At 33.1% G+C, this 13,159-nt stretch overlaps 2 protein-coding genes across 2 annotated transcripts in view; both read right to left on the bottom strand.

Moving 5' to 3' along the window:
- Positions 1–13,159, bottom strand: part of LOC107449272 (uncharacterized protein CG3556-like) — a 184,835-nt gene that overhangs the window by 133,933 nt on the left and 37,743 nt on the right. The window lies entirely within an intron of this gene.
- The window catches only part of LOC107437168 (low-density lipoprotein receptor-related protein 12), a gene marked incomplete in the record, with an annotated part of 24,089 nt that overhangs the window by 5,961 nt on the left and 4,969 nt on the right, over positions 1–13,159 (bottom strand). The window contains 3 exon segments of the mRNA XM_071187104.1: positions 490–609; positions 5,677–5,845; positions 9,138–9,328. Coding sequence (XP_071043205.1) covers positions 490–609; positions 5,677–5,845; positions 9,138–9,328 — 480 coding nt within the window.

The raw sequence follows: 13,159 nt of genomic DNA on the forward strand, positions 1-13,159 counted from the left end.
TGGGAAAGACTTTAAAACAAAACTTACAACAGTTACTTTTCTCAACAACTGAAATTTAGAATAGTGTGATTAAGAAAAATATGTGAACTGTTGGCAATTTCAAATTAATATTGAAATGCACATTTTTAGAATTTTCTACAGTGAAAAGTTTTCGGAACTTCAGTGTTCAAATAAGTATACAAAAGCTAGACGTTAAGAACGTATCCAATGAGCGAGTAAAGCGATCATCGGATTGCAAAGCAATCCGAAATGAACTGCGAAAGCAGTTCCGGGGGTTGGCGAGCGCCAGCGAGTAGGGGGCGAAGCTTCCTAGTTTTAAAAAATACGTATAATTTTTGCTATTTAGTGGTGAAAAAATTATTTAAAAGATAAAATACTAAACTAAGAGTAACTTAAATTTCGCTACCACTGGAAAATACTATTTTACTAAGCGGAGCAAGTTGGCATCTCTGTATATATATAAATTGATTTTAAAAGTGATTCTCTTACCACAACCAAGCTCGTCAGCACCATTTTCGCAGTTTTTTATTCCATCGCAAACCTCACTCTTTGGAATACAAGTGTTATTTGCACAACGGAAGCTGTCTCTAGGATAACAATCATCATGGGCTACAAAATAATAATGAAGATCATGATAATATTAAGATGGAGATAACGGAGAAGATGAATAAAAACAATTTTGTTAAGCATACTTATTAACTGCTCATTAAGATCAATATACATTGATAGGCCGGGATGGCCTAGATTGTAGGGCGTTACCCCATTTCCAAGATTGAATCCCGCCAATCGCAGACTTCCTGTGCATAAAATCGTGAGCGGTGAACGCTGAATCTGTCAGGGTCACAAAGTCCTTTTAAGTTCCCGTAACAAATCAATACCTCTGGGGACTCCTACTGGATCGGAGAATGATCGTTCTCTAGTTCATGTCAAAATTACGATCTGCAAATGGATGAGAGATGTGTGAATGAGATCTCCCTGTAAAGCGAGTTGTAACGTATGCATGTTGCAAAGTCGTACTTTTGGTCATCTATGGCGTTAAAAGCAAGGAGCGCATTCCTCTCCTTTAAATTCTCTTCATTCTACAGAAGCAAGGCTTGCTGGTAATGGCAACAACATATTTATTGGCATAATAATTTTAAAAATTGTAAAACAATGAGGATATTTTTAAGTAGGAAAACAATCAATATTTAGATTTAAGTANAATCAGTGAAAAGAGTGGCGAATAAAGAAATAATAAAACAACAATAACATCCCTAAAAACAGTAACTCATAAAATACTTCGTCCAGTTTTACTTTAGAGTTACTGGCTAATTTACGAGATTTTTTTAGATGATGTTTGCAAATTAAACTTCTTTTTTTTAAAGTAGAAAAACTGTGCACAGATATTTATTTCGTTTTTATCTCTACACAGATTTAGCACTGAAATTGAAATAATTTACGTTAACGATGAACAGAAAAATTCATCACAATCTACAAATTTATTAATTTAACTTTGTATAGTAGTTGTTTTTTTTAAAATCAAAACGCATTTTTATTAAAGAAAAGTAGTGAACTATTATTGGTTCCAGCAATTAAGGCCCATATTAGCATGAATATGGAAGCAGCATCGGTCTATGTTAGAATCTATGTTTTAGAAATCCAAGTATATCATCCATATAGAAGATCATCCTTTCTAGAAATGTCATCATTAGAACACCCTTTAAAGATTTCTAAAATATTCATAGATAATTTAGAACAAAATGTTTGAAAGGGATTTTTATAATTACTTTTTGAGCGGTTTGTTGGATATTTTGCGAAACACTCATAAAATAAAGTAAAAATCACACGATGGGGTTTGTTGACAGTTGTATTTTTTGATTGGCTTGATTTATTTTATATTCAAATACTTTTGTTAACTTAACAATTAATCTAGTGTATTCAAAGTTTCTATTAACCATTTCAAAGTTTTTATTAATTAGTTTCTATAATTTTTTTGCTAAATTAAGTGCTTTAAAAAAATAGAGACACATATCCACCGCTTGTCATAAAAATTAAGACTCGAAAAAAATGTCAGCATTCTCACGAGACACGCAGTATACGAGTATATCTTCTCCCATGGGAAACTTTTTATTCTGCAATATCCCATGCTCTCTGAACTGACCGTTTGTGGTCATTATCGAAACTAAACATGAAAAAAAAATATCGGTGCTCAACTTTAATGAAAGTTCTTCATAAATGCTTTTGGGAAGAGAGGTTAAAACTTCTGTTGGTTTCATTATAAATGTGTTCTGAAGTGTGTAAAGACGAAATTTTAGGATAAGTATATTTGGGGAGTCTAAAAAAACTATAAACTCAGACTATTTGATATCAGAAAGATGATGCTCCTTCACATAAGCAGAGTCCATAATTGGTACAAAGACAATATGGCTCAAACTTTTTGCTAAAATAATGAGCAGTTTCAAAGCTTCTCTTATCTTAACCCTTTAACGGGCCCTTTATTTCTAGTAAAGGTAAATTAAAGTATTAATGGAATTGAAATTGTTTTAAGAACAGTAATTGATATATAAAAATATAAAAAAAAACTCCTCTAGTTTATAAAAATGCCATTTTTTTGGTGGTAAATATATTTAACATGACCTATTAGCAACCTACTGACTTTTATTTTTCTTTATTTATAAAATAAATTCCTTAAATGCTACAAACTTCAAAAGGAATTATGTATTTTATAACTTTTATACGTTTTTTTTAAAGGTGACAAATGGTTACCAATTTTATTCAAACTCACTTCAAGAAAGCTGAAGTTATTGAAAAATGGAAACCTAAATTAAAAGTGGTAAAACGTGGTGGTAAGTATACTTACTACGGCCTTCAAAAGGGTTAAAGTTATGAGTTTATTTGTATCTCGCCCCGCCCTATATAAGGGCATACGAGAGTAGATACACACACAAAACATACATTAAAAATACGTAAATCTCTAAAAGTTACATCAACAGTGAGTATAAAAATCAGAATATCTAAAATAATTCTATAAAACAATTCTATAAAACAAGCGTAAACCAATTAAAATAGTAAAGTAGTAAAAAGGTTACAAAATCACCCCAAAACCAATAAATGTTAAAACTTTACAGAAGCATGCAAAACAGTGATAAAATATTAGAAATTAAAATTTGGTATAAAGGTTAAAAAGCAAAACAAGTTAAGAATCAAAACAATCAGTTAAAGATTTATAAAAACAATACTTGTTAAATTAAAAGTTGATAAAAACAATACAAGTTAAATCCTAGAGAAGTTTAAAATGATGGTAGATAAAAACACAAGACACCAGCAATAGTGTTCGCAGGCTCCGAGTAGAGTTAAATGTGGTTCAGAATGTCCTCCAATGTTACCTTTATAATTTTTTTAACAATGTTTCTACAGACCAACTTTGCATTGATGCAAATTTTGTCCTGCAAGATGTTTTCTACGGAGTGTCTGGAAGTATGGACAGTTCATGATCAAGTGTTCGATTGTTTGATTGTCCCCACAGTAGGTACAGTTTTGGTATTCTCCTAACACCCTGTGTCCAGTAAGTAATTGGTTTAGGTAAAAGTTGTAGTCGTTTTGGTGGAAGGGTCTTTTAAAAAAATATAAGTTTGTCGACCTCTCTCGGAGCTCTGCCACTCTGATTTCCATCTATTTAGGTTGGTGGATTTGATGATTGTTTTGATCTGGGCCTTGGAACTTGGGACCTCTAAATTGATTTGGCTGAGATTGACGGCTTCCTTGGCTGCCTGATCCGCCTCCTCGTTGCCTAGGATACCAATGTGAGCCCTGACTCAGTTACATGTAATGTTTAGCCTCCATAGTTGTTTAGTATTTTCTGTTAAGGCCTGGTTTCTTAGGACAGGACGCCGTCAGCTGGAAATCAGCGTTAACCTCTGATTGGGCCATTTGTGAGTTTGATAGTATACGTCCTCGAACGCTCATCTTGAACTACAAGTGCCGTCCAACTCAACTGCAGTTGGATTACAACGTGACGTTAACCACAGAAGCAATGGCGGACAACATCCAACAGCACATTGAAATCAGCCAAGATTTTAATTTTGACATTAAACATAGCTTCTTCATTAAACATAGCACTCTTCATTTAGCTCAGCTATAATGTGTTTTTTCTTGGACAAAGTCATTATTTGTTCTCTAAAACACTGGTCGACAATAACAAAATCAATACAAATTCAAAATAAATATTTGTTTACGTTATTAACGCATGCGCAATGAGAGATAATGTCTGCGTTTGACCGACTGCTCATGCTGAGCTAACAAAAAAGTATTTTTTGGCGTCAGCTCTACGTCAACTTTCCGCTGACGCGCAAATACGGCGCTAGTTCTAAGAAACCAAGCCATGAGCTAACAAACCAGTATTTTGTTGGCGCCAACTGGACGTTGACGTACCGCTGACGCCCAGATAAGGCGCTTGTCCTAAGAAACCAGACCTTTATTTGGAGTTGGGTCACTTAGGGCTTGCAACGATGACAGCGAATCAGTGAAAAGAGTGGCGTCCGGGTAGTCACATATAGCCAGCCAATCAAATGCACTTTTAATTGCCATCAGCTCAGCCATAAAAATACTGCAGTTGTTGGAAAGTCTAATGGAGTCCACCTTAATGATTATCCCATCTCTCTTGATGATAATTCCATAGCCGGTCTTGTGCTCTATCCTACTTCCATTATCGGTCTCTTCGGCGAACTCCACACTTGAACCATCCGTAAAAATATCCAACCCCTTATTAGTGGGGAGTGACCAACCCCACGGCACCGAAACAAACTTTGAGGGGTCATCTTAAAGGTATAGGTTATTTTGCATAAGGAAACATATACTTTTGAATACGAATTAATTAAATACACACATTTGAACCAATTCGGAGCATTAGTCGGAAAACATGGGGTAAGAAAGCTGAAACTTGTACAAATTCTGAAAGGTGTAATAATACTCATTGTTGTTCATTTTGATATAAATAAAAATCAAAATAATTTTTCCTACGCTATGAGCTTTTTGCTGGAAACTGTAAGAGAGAATAAATTGGACACTATCTATATCTATTCAATATTATGAAAAACACGTTCTGTTTGGTGGGCAGCTAGTAAAAATTATTTATCTTTTTAAATTCAATACTCTTAAAATGAACTTATGAGTTAAGTGTGTCTCTAATGACCTTAGAGTTTAAGCTCGAAACTCAAAATTCATGAACCATTAAAAAAAGAAATAATACAGGAGCAATCAGCATCAGTTATTCAAATTAAAATATTGTAAGTTGAACTTTCTGTAAGGTTTTAATTTTGGAATGACATTAATTTTTAGATTGCAGTAGGTCCTCGATATTCCGAACCACTTTACTCCGAATACCTCTGTTAAGTAAAGTCAATACCAAGACACGAGATCAACTTATTTTTAACACAAGCAGATTATTAAATTTTTCAATAATATGCGGTAACAATTTAAGTCTACATGAGACCTTCAAAATTAAAACGTTAATAGACGTAGGTTACTTCCTTAAATCCACTACTTGAAGAGAATCTTAATCGATTGTAACAGAATTAGATTACAAAACAAAAAATTCTAGTTTAGTTCAAAGTTAAGATCAATAATAATAAAAATAAGTAATTTAATAAATTTTGAAATAGTACCCTTTAAAAGAAAAGCTAAAATTATTTATCTTACCAATTGCTACTGCGCTGTAATTTGCATAAAATCCTCTACTTATAAAATAACCAGCTTTGTATTTGTACTTCATCCATAAGTGATTGCTTGTTGACAGGACAGAATACGTCTCAATACTTCCGCAAATCTCGGCAATTAGAGGGCTTTTTTCTGTGTTACCATCACGAATCTAGAATTGGATAAAGGCTATACCATTGCTGTTGATCTCAGTAAATAAAATTTAATCAACAAATATAGATATTAAACTGAATCAGTGATCAATTGCAGCTCCCAAGTCCTTTTATGCACGTCTATGTTATAAAGTAAAAACCCAGACATTTAACATTCCCGTCCCACAATTTTTAAAGACAAGGGGGTATTTCTACAAGATGTATTTCATGAAAGACGGAGCTCGACCCCCACCATACCAAGAGAGTGTTTGATATCCTGGAGGAAAAAATATTTAGTCAATTAAAAGCAAAACTGTTAAGTAACAAGAATCCAAAGTTTTACCAATCAATCCGTATGCTGGATTGCCAACAACTACAATTCTTGAAAAATATCTTTTAGAGTGGTAGATAATTTCGGACTAAAGCTTTCAGAAAACATTTTAAGAACCTAACCACAGGCTATTAGCCACGAGGGCCGCGAAGCGTCCCTCATCCCATACATCATATACCTTTTAAAATATGAAGTGACACATAGAATATCTTAAATATTTCCCTTTAAAAGGAAAGCGATAGGAAAATATAAAATTTTCTGAAGGTGCCTTATGTTCTCTAGATATACATAAAAGCTTATATTTTTGCTCTGAAATGATTCTATAGCATTCAAATAGTTTTTGTACACTATAGTTTTGTATACTATATCTCTATAGTTTTTGCCTTATTTATTATTAGAATGTGACTAAACACACAGGCAAACCGCAAAATTATGAATGCATTTGTTGGGGCACTAAGGGGCTCATTGTAATACAGGGTGTCTATAAAAGAACTCCGGGGTTTTAAAAATTCATATCTCACTAACTATAAAAGATAGCAAAATTTAGTCGATTTCTCTGAAAAGAGTAGCTCAAAAAGTTTTACTCATACCAATTGGGAATGTTTGTATCAACTGTTGGCGGCGCTGCAGNGATTTAAAGGTAAAAAAACATATAGTTAAAAATAATTCATAAATTTAAAGCTCTCCAGCACCATAACTTGTTTTATCTCGAGGTAGCGGGTTCGAATCCCACCGTAACCCTGGATGTATTCTTTGTGATGTCTTTCTCTGAATTGTTCTATCTGTATTTTCTACTTGACAATGACTTATAAGCCTATATTGAGCACACAAGTCAGCAAATGCATGTAATTTCAATAAATCAATAAATAAGTTAGATTCCGTCACTAACGATCCACAAAAGAGCTTCTTTCTTTATTTCGTTTCTAGGCGCAAGGCAGAATGTAAAAAAACATAAAAAACAGTAGAATTCTAAAGTAAACAGAAAACGAAACCTTGAAATGTGGGCGTGGCACTTTTGTTTACTTTTGTTTTATTGCTTTTAAAGCACTTTAAATTTATGAAAATTAGCAAACCTATATATTTTCTTAATCAGAAAAGTATAGGCTAATAGATGATGTCAAATTCAAAAAATCAAATTTTTGAAAGAATTTTACTTCACTGTCCCCTTAAGTAAAGTCAATACCAAGACACGAGATCAACTTATTTTTAACACAAGCAGATTATTAAATTTTTCAATAATATGCGGTAACAATTTAAGTCTACATGAGACCTTCAAAATGAAAACGTTAATAGACGTAGGTTACTTCCTTAAATCCACTACTTGAAGAGAATCTTAATCGATTGTAACAGAATTAGATTACAAAAAAAAAATTCTAGTTTTATTTCTAAGTTTGAAGGTTTTGTAACGTCATACAAAAATGACATCAAAGCAATACTAACGTTTGATGAAAGGAGGAAAAAACCAGTTAAGTTTCAAAGTTAAGATCAATAATAATAAAAATAACTAAATTTAATAAATCTTAAAATATTACCCTTTAAAAGAAAACCTAAAATTATTTATCTTACCAATTGCTACTGCGCTGTAATTTGCATAAAATCCGTCATTTAGAAAATAACCAGCTTTGAGTTTCATCCATAAGTGATTGCTAGTTGACTTGACAGAATATGACTCCATACTTCCGCAAATATCGGCAATTAGAGGGCTTTTTTCGGTGTCACCATCACGAATCTAGAATCGGAAACAGATAAAGGCTACACCATTGCTGTTGATCTCATGAATTAAAATGTAATCAGCAAATATAGATATTAAACTTTATGAATAATCAGTTGCAACTCTCAAGCCCTTTTATTATTTCTACAAGATGTGTTTCATGCAATATAGATCTCGACCGCCCACCATACCAAGAGAATGTTTGATGTCCTGGAGGAGAAAATTTTTAAACAATTAAAAGCAAAACTATTAAATAACAAGAATCTAAAGTTTTACCAATCAAGCCGTATGCAGGTTTGCCAACAACTACAATTCTTGAAAAATATTTTTTAGAGTGGTAGATAATTTCGGACTAAAGCTTTCAGAAAACATTTTAAGAACCTCACCACAAACAACTAGTCCTAGTATGTATTGGCTATTAGGCACCAGGACTGCGAAGCGTCCCTCATCCCATCCATCATGTACCTTTTAAAATATGAAGTGGCACATAGAATATCTTAAATATTTCCCTTTAAAAGGAGAGCGATAGGAAACTATAAAATTTTCTGAAGGTGCCTTGTGTTCTCTAGATATACATACAAGATTATATTTTTGCTCTCAAATGACTCTATAACTTTCAAATAGTTTTTGTATACTATAGTTTTGTATACTATAGTTTTGTATACTATATCTCTATAGTTTTTGCCTTATTTATTATTATTGTGTGACTGAACACACACATGCACACTGTATGTGACTAAACACTCAGCCAAGCCGCAAAATTATGGATGCATTTGTTGGGGCACTAAGGGGCTCATTGTAATATAATTTTTCCCCATATTTTAACTAAAATTGAAACAAACTTAATATAATGTTGCCTTTTTTTAAATTTTATTCGTATCTTTTACCAATTTCTCTACAGTTATAAACAACACTGTGTTAAGCTACAATCTTCAAGCGTTTACAAAGCTTTCGTTCTTGTAGTTGTATAACGCTAATCTCCTCCAAATAACGTAAAGATAAGTATCAGGAAAATACGCGAGCATGCGCAGTTGCTTCGAAACTTGCGTTGTAGAGCTTACGTGATGATGCATAAATCTGAAAGATGTCAAATTAACCATAGAATACACAAAATCCCCATTTTCTCTACTTAAGTTAAAAATGAAACGTTATTTTTAATCATTATCGGTTCTTTAGAGACGCATTACTTTAAAGAGTACCGGTTCTTTAGAGACGCATTACTTCAAAGAGTACCGGTTCTTTAGTGATTTGGGAAAAAAAAGAATCTCACCTGTATATAATCTATATTACAGTCATCATTATCACCGTAACCTATTTCTACATCGTGAAAAGTAATATTGACCAGATATCCTGGTCTCAATCTTATTTCATAAATGCATTCTGCTGTCGTTACACCTCTGTACCATGGATAATTTGGAGTGTTTATACTGCCGTTAAGCTCAGTCAGTATCCTGTTGCAGTCTGAAAATTACAATAATTTAAATCAAATGAACAACGAAATGAAATGTGACTACGAATATATCAAGTGAATATATCAACGAATATATCATATATCAAGTGAACAATCAAATGAAATGTGACAACGTTATATAGAATATGGCATTAATCTGGACCATTAACTTTTTTAACAACTGAATCTAGTCTGAAAGAACACTTTATAGTTTGTCCATAGAAAGAACTCCCCTAGCCACAAAGCCTATGGCCGTCTGCTGCTATGGAAACAAGAAATAGCTCCACTGATTCTCTTTCTCTCGCGGACCCGAACTAAAACATGTCTTATGATCATAATGATCCAATACCTCTACCTGAAATAGTTAAACCTCATCACAATAGTCAACGCCACTACTCCTGAAGAATGACTAGGGGATTTATTTACATAGACAAACTATAGTTTGTGTTCCAGGTTTTGGGTTATGGATAAAATAAGAAAAAATAAATTAAGTAAACTCGACTCCAATACATGATTAGACACTAAAGAAGACACCAATAAATAATTTTAACCCGTTAATGCCTTGCCAAAAAATTTGGTCCGGGTATGCAAAACAGCTATGTAAAAAAAAGTGGTGGCATATATTTGCTTATATCAAGTGATTATTTCCTTCGGTTGCCACTTTAGCTTTGAAAAAAAATACTGTACTCAGACATTAGATCCTAGTTTACATATTAATATTAATGATAATGATCCGTAATACCTCAGTGTGTATGCCACTGAACTGTCTTGTAAAGAACTCCTATACAGTTTTCAGTGGCTGCTTGAAGACCGATGGGTATCAGCTTGTCTGGAAAGTAAAGGTGGTTTGTGCGCAATGCTGACCACATTACCCCTTTAATGCTAAAGCCGTTATCCCTTGGCTAACAATGGGCTGATTTAGCTTTTATATTATTTATAATATATTAGGATAGTCAGAACTATTTCTGAAAAAAAGTATGGGCAAAACCAAATGTAAAATTATAGTTACGGGAAAGAACTGGATATTACAGCAAGGTAACTATTCTTTTAAGTTACAATACAAAAATTTGGTTTCAAGCCAATACTTTTTGAATTGACCAGCTAAATATCTAGATCTCAACCAACACCTCCTAGAAAAGAGTAGGCCTCTGCACGGGTTACCATAAATATCCTTTAGTAGTCCACACGTAATGACATATTTCGTATTTTCAAATACTGCGCAGCTTAGTACCCCGAACGTAATGACATCTTTCTTATTTTTCATCAACTGCGCAGTTAACTTTGTCACATCGGACTACTAAATTGATCCGTGCTGAGGCCTTCCTTATTCTAGGAGGTGTTGTCTCAACCCAATATAGAACCTATGGGTTGACTTAGTATGAAAAGTTAATGCAAATGGAAGGCATTTTACATCATTATTAGAGTTGAAATCTACAATCGTCGACGAAATGTATGAAAGAGACACCGAACTTAGTCAAAAACTAGTTACAGAACATTTGAAGTAATTCGGAAAAATTGCTCTTATTTAAGCTTCTAAATATTTTGTGAGCTACATTTTATGTTAGCGAAAAAGCTTTTACTTTAATTGAAATAATAACTTGGAAAGACTACTTTTTTGATAACTTAGTAATTACAAATCTAATTTGTTGCTCATTTTTTAAAACACCTTAAAAATTAATTATATATGAATATTTAAACTCTTTTTATGTTCATTTTTCCAAAATTTTTTCACTGACCTTCAAGTTTTGCCTTATACTGTATTATGTGTTTATTCTTCGATTGCAGTCAATATTTTTTTTTGTAGTGAAAAATAAGTAAATAGTATTATATTAATTTAAGCGTGCAGTGTTGTTTCAGCAAAGATGTTTTCTTCTGGTTTTTGAGTTTCAATTGAGCCCCTAGGTTGTCCAATGCGTGTCCGTTGGGATTAAAATCCGGGGATATCGCATGTCACTCTGCGCCAGTGATTCTCAACCTTTTTTTTTTGTTGCGGCACACTTTTAGCGATTTCGAAATTTTACGGCACACAATGAAAAAAATTAGATTAGAAGTTGTTTAATTACCTATTTTACACTGTGTTAAATAAATTGTGATAATAATTATGAATGTGAAATAAAATAATATGTACTACAAAAGCACAATGGGGATTAATAATTTTTCTCGACCAACAAAAAGGATTAATTATTTCTTTCGACCAATTTTTTATTAGTTAGTAACAGTTATTTATTTTTTTGCTAGTTATTAATTGTTAGCTTGTTTTCTATAATTATTAACTGTTATTTTTTTGTGATTTCTTGTTAACTAGTTTTTTTGCTAATTATTAATTGTTAGCTTAATTTTTGTTAGTTATCCTTTGTTAATTTGTTTTTTATATATTTGTTTTTTTAGTTATCCTTTGTTAATTTGTTTATTAATTGCATAGCTTACTTTAATGATTAGCTCTTACAACATTTTTTAAAATTGTGTGTCATATACAATTTAAACACTTCCATCTTATTTTAAGATTGTCAGAGACAATACAATCGCCGACAAACATGTTCACGCAGTTAAAACGTGGAAAAATTATAAAAAGTAATTTAAGCTTTACTCATAATAAAAAAAAAATTATAATTTTTATTTTATCATTTCTAATATTTGGCGGCACATTTTAAGAATTTTGCGGCACACAAAAGTGCCGCGGCATAGTGGTTGAGAAACACTGCTTTACGCGTTAAATATCCACCGATTGGAGGTATTCGTTCACCACTGAGTTTTATGTGAATAGGCGTTAATCGTCCGTAAAGACGAAAATTGATCCATATGTTCCACAGAAAAGTGTCACACAGGATGCAAAAATCTCGTCCCGGCACCGCTGACCTATCAGAATACCTTATACCGAAAACATGAACATTAATATGCTTGTCTGCCATTATGCTTACCAAGACAGATGTAGAGCAAGGAGTCCCAAAATAGTAAGTGCGCCAGAAACATCGATAAAGTGAGCCAAAGGGTGAGTTTGGCGAAGTTCCCTCTTGCTGTAGGGGGTGCACCCATTTAGGAATCAGTTGAAGCAGTGCCTGAGTGTTAAAAGGTGACTAGGTTTAGATATGACGCCCTGGTGAGTAATCTTAGTGTACCCCCCACTTGTATTCTAGAATGTTGTTCAATTGTATTCAAGATATTTTTAATCATTAAAATTTAATTTTAATATGAGTCATAGCTTTTAACTCTAATTAACGTGATACATACTAAAGTAGTATCAATAGTTGTAGCAAGACTATCAAACCACCTCGAGGTTAGTGTTCCTTTTCGACACTGTTTGAGGGTTGATATCGACTCCTGGATTCTAGAGAGATGAGAACGTGCCTTCAGTCACTGTTCAGACTGAATCGCAACTCACCACTCAAAAGAACCCGCCTCCATTCATCCTCTGTCCAAGACTGGTGTTCTCGGCACCGTGATAGATGGTTCTTTTTGTGTTTCGCAGTCCAAGAGACGCAGATTACATGTCACCTGCATTAAGTTTCTGCGTGACTGTTAAGCCTGAAATGGATGTTCTTGATACATTACACAGGATGCGAGACAAATGTGTCGCAGTTTCGGCCTTTTTCCGTTTTGACCTTGAAGTCTCAAATAACGACCTCGATGTTGCTGCTCTTCATGCGAGATGAAATTTTGGATAACTAATATTGTAATAGTCGATATCTATGGGTTATTTATTTTATCGCAATAAGTCCGATATCAATGGGTTAGAGAACAATGATAGAGGTGAAGAAAACAATTGTTAGAGAAATGAATTTAGTAATTAAATTATTCTAAATTATCAATAGAAAAAAAAATAAGTTATATAGAATATGGCATTA

This window comes from Parasteatoda tepidariorum, chromosome 10 (assembly GCF_043381705.1).
Source record: "Parasteatoda tepidariorum isolate YZ-2023 chromosome 10, CAS_Ptep_4.0, whole genome shotgun sequence".
Taxonomy (NCBI): Eukaryota; Metazoa; Arthropoda; class Arachnida; order Araneae; family Theridiidae; genus Parasteatoda; species Parasteatoda tepidariorum.